This window comes from Hevea brasiliensis, chromosome 6, assembly GCF_030052815.1.
Source record: "Hevea brasiliensis isolate MT/VB/25A 57/8 chromosome 6, ASM3005281v1, whole genome shotgun sequence".
Taxonomy (NCBI): domain Eukaryota; kingdom Viridiplantae; phylum Streptophyta; class Magnoliopsida; order Malpighiales; family Euphorbiaceae; genus Hevea; species Hevea brasiliensis.
Genome location: NC_079498.1, coordinates 90,126,685 through 90,133,338, shown reverse-complemented (window position 1 = coordinate 90,133,338; position 6,654 = coordinate 90,126,685). Strand labels below are relative to the sequence as shown.

The window sequence follows — 6,654 nt, the reverse complement described above, 5'->3', positions numbered from 1 at the left end:
AGACTTATAAAATAAATATAGTTGAGATCTTAAAGTTATATGAACATGGGTTAGAATTTACAAGGTTGAATCCATGTGTTAGGTTGATAAAATTATTCCTCACCATTTAATATTTTAACACCAACACAAACTAAATAGACATGCAAGTCAAAGGACAGATTGTGAGCTGAAGCGAACATCAACTTCTTTTTATAAGAGAATTCCAACACATGGCTTGACCCAATGATAACACAACTCAAGACATTATAATCACATCTGTCATTTAGAAGCTTAATGGAAATTACATAGGATAAAGGAATAAAAGCAGGAAAAAGCTAACAATCCCATGTCTGCTACTAATGACTATAAAAAGCCTCAAATCAACTATCTATGTTTTGGGCCATACCACAACTTATTTTAACTGCTACAAATACCATAACTACAAAGCCTAGTATCACCATCACCCACATAATCTTTTTACCGTACAATTACTTAAATGCAAGCATGCATATAAGAACATAGCAACATACATCTAGACGTCAATTACTAATGTTTTTGCCTCGCAGTTAAGTTACAAGATCTCATCAGGTAATGGTTTGGTATGAAACTTTTCAACCTTCGACCTGATGGATAAAATAGTATCACTCAGTTGAGAAGATTCACACTCAAGCTCGCTCAAGCGAGCCTTTGTTTCATCAATTAGTGCCTTGGTGTCTGCAACTGCTTTTTCTTTTTTAGCTAAATCCTCCATCATTGATTCTAGCTCTTTCCTTGTTGATTCTATAATATGATTGCAGTTGGTTTTGGCTTCCTCGGCTGCTTGTTGCTGTTTATTGAGTTCCATAGCTTCCGTGACTCCATTAAGTATACTCTGAAGCCAGCTAACATCAATTTGTGCAGACTCTACATCCTTGATAACAGCCAAAAATTCTTTCACTTTGGATTTTGTTAATTGGTTTACAGATGTGGATTGCAACTCCTGAACCACAGAGCACAGGCATTCTAGATAATAAGCACGCAAGGAAGTCGATTCCAACCGACAGTTTGCTGCTATATTCCCATACTTGTCAAGGATTAACTGCAAGGTAGAAGCAGCAGTTGATCTCACATGATATTTTCCTACTGACACACAGGAATCAGAAATAACAGACTGAATTTCATCATCACTCTCTTCTGAAGCACGAGAAATGCCCGAAAAAGTGAAGTTCAGAGACTTGGCAGTTGGATCATTAGTGACTTCCACATTCTCAGTAATAGGAGATGAAGCTGCCTCAGGTGAAGCAAGATGCTTTTCATTGTCCTCCAGATTGGTTGGTGGCACAATGGCATAACAGGTAAAACTACCAAGTGTGAGTTTTTTGGGACCATTAGGCTGTTAGATAAAGAGATAATGCAAGGTGTCAAATTGATATCAACACTAACATTTTAGCAATTCTTTTTGTGTGCATATGAAGAGAGAGAGAGAGAGAGAGAGAGAGCGAGAGAGCGAATCACCGTTAAATTCCCAGATGTATGCAGAAATTCAGTGGATTGAACTTGTCCCTTGTCAAATGAATGATCATGAGAATAAGCTTCTTCAGAATTTTGCCGGGATGAAGAAGAAGAATTACTGTTCTCTGATTTCACCTTTTTTTTAATGGAAAGAGGTGAGCGAGGGGACAGAGAGTCAGCAGGGTACACTGTTTTAACAGCAGATATGTTGTTTTGAGGGGACCTAGGCCTAGATTCAGACCCCTTCTTTTTTCTGCCAAAGCTTCGAGAAGCTTCAAGAATGAAAGAAGAGCCTGCAAAAGCAATGGAGCATAAGGAGGAACAGGTGCTAAAATCTTTATTGAAGAAATATCTAACTTGTGGTGGAGATTTTTTTCCTTTTGAATTACATTGAATGGGCAAAAATTCAGGGGCCATGAAGGTATTCACCATCTCTTGTGTAAGTAAATTTAATTGGAACCATACACTCCTCTTAAGAGACAAATTCAAGGAACAAGAACTAAGAATGTAATTTTCTTTAGTGCAAGAGAAAACTGTCTACATGTTTTCTCCCCAGGCAGTATGGCCAAAAGAGAATGAAATGTTGAACTTATATTAATTATATCAAAGAAAGTTGCCAGAAAAGAAGCCTTTATCTAAAATTACTCATAGGAATTCTTTCTATAATCCTCTCAAGTTATCGAATTGTCAACAAGAAACTGAATCCTTTTGCTAATGAAGAGTTCTTTCACCCTCCTCTATCTCCTTCATTCCAGTTTGGTTATCTTTCTTCTAATTGTGATTTACATTTGAATTTTTTTTTATGTAAATTCTATAACTAGTTGTCTTTCATTATAGTTTCTTCACTTGTACGTACATGTTACCACCCTCATCAACTCTAAAGGATATAAGATCCATTTGGCATTACCATTAGAACTATTGTGTAGAAAAGCACTTTATATATTAATTGGAGAGTATTAAAAATTAAATTTGATATGTTTTATTCCTAAGAACATTAAAATAACAAAATAACTTTTTTCCAAATTGTTTTGTCAACAACATCTAAAATGGTGTTTTTCTAAGAAGCGCTTTCTTGACTCTGAAACTCAACACCAAACAGGGCCATAGTATTATGTCTCTAAAGCCATTCTTGGTGATCAAATGAGCATTAGCATTTGAAATGGGGAAAAACTGATCCTTTGTTAACCCCCGTTGATTGGCCACAGCAAATCTATAAGAACGAAATTTGACATATTGATGCCAAGGATTAGATACTAAGAAAGTTGAGCCTGCTCTCCTTGCTCCATCCATCTTTATGCTAAGCACACCTTCTTTTAAACCATTGTGGTAATATAAGAAACATAAGAAGAAAATAAAAGTGTTTAGAAAATGTTAAGCAGATCCCATAAACACTTTCTGTTCCAACAAAACTAAGTACGCTCTAGTATTTTCCTAGAGCTACTTCATTTTGTTTACGAGGATTAAGATAAGGATTTGGAATTGTAATGCAGTGTTTCATTATATTTTTTTTAATATGTTCTCATTGGTTAAATCATTATTGGTATTTGGCAAAGACCTGTTTAGCATTGAAGAACAAAAATTAATAACAGAGGGTGCCAAGATGTCACATTAGTTAGCAGAACCATTTGGACTTGGCTTATGAAGTCCAGTGACTACAGTACCCTCTTAAATGCCCTGTTAAAGAGCCAAAACTGTGCAGGCTGTGGCCCAAAGCGGACAATACTCCAAGGTTTAAAACAACTCTATGGATGACAGCAGTAGATGAATGGCATGCTGAAGGTTCAATATATTCATTTTTTTTATAAGACAAGAAATACGTCACATGTAATGAACTCACAAGGTTGGACTAATTCTTTGCACAAATATTCAACGAAAGTAAATAAGGTATTAACCAGAAAACATGATATGCACTGAATCCCATTTCTTCACATTCAGATTTCACAGTTCATCTTTTAAGAAAAACTAAAATTTACCGAGAGGTTTGAGCATGCTGTCTGGTAAGGAAAGATATAACTGTTTTAGTAAAACTGCTGTTGGATGAATAATAGTTGAAACATCACTTCACATGTGACTCACCTAAGCTATGGCATCTTAGAATTTGAAGAGATAGCTATTTGTTTCGTTAGATAAGATTGTGTATGGGTCTGCACAAGACTACAGCCTAACCCTACAACAATTATCCACTAATTACTCATAAGATGACAATAAGAACAATCTTCTATCGAATTCTAGGATAGGGTGTTCCAAACATATTATAGTCTTAGGAGGAAAATTCTCAATCCTCTCCGAATGTATTCAATTATATTTTCAGGGGATCTCATTGCAGGACATGATTAGGTTGTAGATTCTGATAATATAAGAATATCAGTTATTTTCTTCAATAAAGAGATCAAAGGCTTTTCACAAGAATATGGCCAAAGGAAGATTGCTTCATTGTAGAATTGAGATGGAGACAGTACTATTTGGAACTTTCTCATCTCGTGAAATGGATTCCATGTATGAAGATTTCCCGTGGCAAGGAGACTAACAGGGTGTGTCTGGCTCAACTTATGAAAATCAGCTTATAAGTACATAGTATTTTGTTATGTAGCCATGTTCCCGATTACAGATAAGAGTAGAAGTTGGGTAGGAAATAGAGAGAGAGAGAGAGAGAGAGAGAGAGAGAGAGAGAGAGAATTCTGCATTGCTGTTGATTCTGGAATGCCCCAATTACAAGTGTTTTTCCCCTATTTACGCTAACACCTACTACTTGTAACAAAAAAACATAATACTGCCCTGCCCATTGCAGAGTCAGCCCTAACCCACAACTCATCTCGCTCATCCCATCCCTTAGACACAACATATTTTATAAGCTAATTTGAGTTTATAAGCATTTAAAATTTTAAATAGTTACGTATTTAATTAAAATGTTTACAAGTGACGGTTATGTGTTTGGTAAAAGGCGGCTTATAAACACAAGTATCATTAAAATGACTATAAAAGATACTAATTTATTTTAAAATAAATGAGAATATATGATGAAATTTTAAAACTTAATGAGGATAACAAAGTAAATCACTAGGTTAACCTAACTTATGAGCATAATATTTATAAACACCAAAATGAAAAGTTCCTCTCTCCCAGGTTTTTTTCTTTTTGCTTATAGAAACTTATAAGCTCTAAACATCTTTTAAACAAAATAGTCAGAAGTTAGTTTGACCAGCTTATAAATTAAACCAAATACCATCTACGATGGTGAAATAACACATCAAAATACTATGTTAGCAATATGAATTACCTGACTTTTTCTTCTCCTTCCGTCCCTGGCCTTGTGCAATTTTTTCAAGGCAAGCTACACCACATTCATGGTAGGGATTGGATGCATTAACACAGTCTGGATGTACTCTTCCATCATCGGCCATCTTTTTGTCAACCTAAAGCAATTCAAACCAAAAACTTATTAGCATAACCAGTCAAATTTCCTTCAAATTTAATCACCCAATTTATAAAAATTAGATAAACAGAAATATATATATATATATATATATATATATATATATATATATATATTTATATTTATATATTCACCCTACACAGTGGCTCCAATTTTGTTGTCAACTATTAACCTAAATTCTTCCTGGTTTCCGTAATCAAATCCCATTGATGCTCTCAAATTGATTTTAGTCACTTCAGTGTACAAATAAAACTCTCTGCACTAATAAAAAAACTATTAAAAGCAAACAAAATTTTGATTTTGACTCTTATACCTGTCTAAATATTATGATAAATGTAACTGAACAGCAAAAAATTACTTCAATTATTAAAATAATTCCTTCGGACTGTTAGCATCCGAGAAAAATCAATCACCAAAATGATTCCAGCACACATAATTCCCAACAATTTAAACAGTACAATATGATCAAGATTGAAAGGAATATATGAGAAACAACCATGAAAATAACACCCAAGAAGAACTCAAAGCTCCAGTTCTAGCCAAACAATTGGCTTAATGGAGCTAAATACAACCAATTGATTTGACCATGTTTATTATTTTGTTGTAAAAACGTTAATATCATGGAATAGAGAAGATTTCAACAGAAAAAAGAATATTCTTTTTCTTAGGTAGAAGAGATTTAAGAAAACAAATACCTCCCTTGTGCATACCCTTTCCAATCTCTCTGCCAAGCCACCAAATAGAGAATACCAAGAAACAAGAAACAAAAAAGAATGAAAACAATAACATGCAGAGTCTATAGACTGCTAAGAACCCACCTTACAAAGAAGAAAAAAAAACTGCAAATTTCTCACAGAAAATAGAAAAGATAACAAGAGACCAATAAAACACAAGAAAATTTTCCAAAGAGCGAAGAATACCCAGAAAGACAGAGAGAGAACTCCTCTGCTTCAAAGATGGTGCTTTCTGCTCGTACGCATTATTTGACTAATCTCACTCTCGTTTTTTCCATTTAAATCCAATAAAATCATCAGGCTCGTAAACGTCACCTACTTTGAAAAAACAGAAAAAGGAGGAAGCTTTGGCTGGTTTGTCTCCAAATTTGACTAAACGAGCAGAAAGACTAAAACGCACCACCGTACCCGTGGCCGGGCTTTCCCCCACCTGCATTTATGGTCTGGATTACAACAGTACCACGTGCCCTTTGATAAATCGCATGTGGGATCCACTTTTTTTTTAAGTCTTATTTTATTTTAATTTTTGGTCACTTCACGCTGGACATGGGTTGTTCCTGTTATGCTTTGTTTTATTTATTTACTTATTTTATTATAATATGATTATAAGTCGCTAAAATAATATAAGCCATGTCTGTTATAAAAAAAAAATAATATAAGCGATGGTGGTATAATTTTGATATTTTATTTTATATTATATTTTAATTTTTAAATTTTAAAAAAATTAATTATTTAATTTTAAATTTTATATTACATTAAACTTTATTCTATAATTTAAAAAATAAATTATTTAATTTCTATAATTTTAATATATAAAATAATTTAATACTTATAATTTTAATATTTCAAATAATTTTATTTATTAATAAAAAATTAAATTATTATATATATTTTGTTCTTTTGGGAATGGTGGTATTCTAAGCCATTGCAGAAGAGAAAAGAAATAAAAACGAAGAGCATTGAGTATGTGCCTTTCTTTTTATCATTCTTCCTCACCTTGATGCAATCATGCAGTTT

The 6,654-nt window shown here is 33.4% G+C and overlaps 1 protein-coding gene across 5 annotated transcripts; it reads right to left on the bottom strand.

Moving 5' to 3' along the window:
* Positions 1-226: 226 nt before the first annotated feature.
* Positions 227-6,077, bottom strand: LOC110664429 (uncharacterized). Of its 5 annotated transcripts, none has more exons than XM_021824109.2 (4): positions 5,824-6,077; positions 4,748-4,883; positions 1,474-1,763; positions 227-1,351 (listed from the first exon to the last, which is right to left on the bottom strand). In XM_021824109.2, exons 2-4 carry the CDS (start codon positions 4,869-4,871, stop codon positions 551-553), a joined length of 1,215 nt encoding a protein of 404 aa, XP_021679801.2. In that variant the 5' UTR covers positions 4,872-4,883; positions 5,824-6,077; the 3' UTR covers positions 227-550. The 5 variants fall into 5 exon arrangements, with proteins under 5 accessions (XP_021679801.2, XP_058004599.1, XP_021679803.2 ...); XM_058148616.1 differs by having other exon boundaries at positions 5,599-6,074; XM_021824111.2 differs by having other exon boundaries at positions 5,722-6,074.
* Between the last annotated feature and the right edge of the window lie 577 nt (positions 6,078-6,654).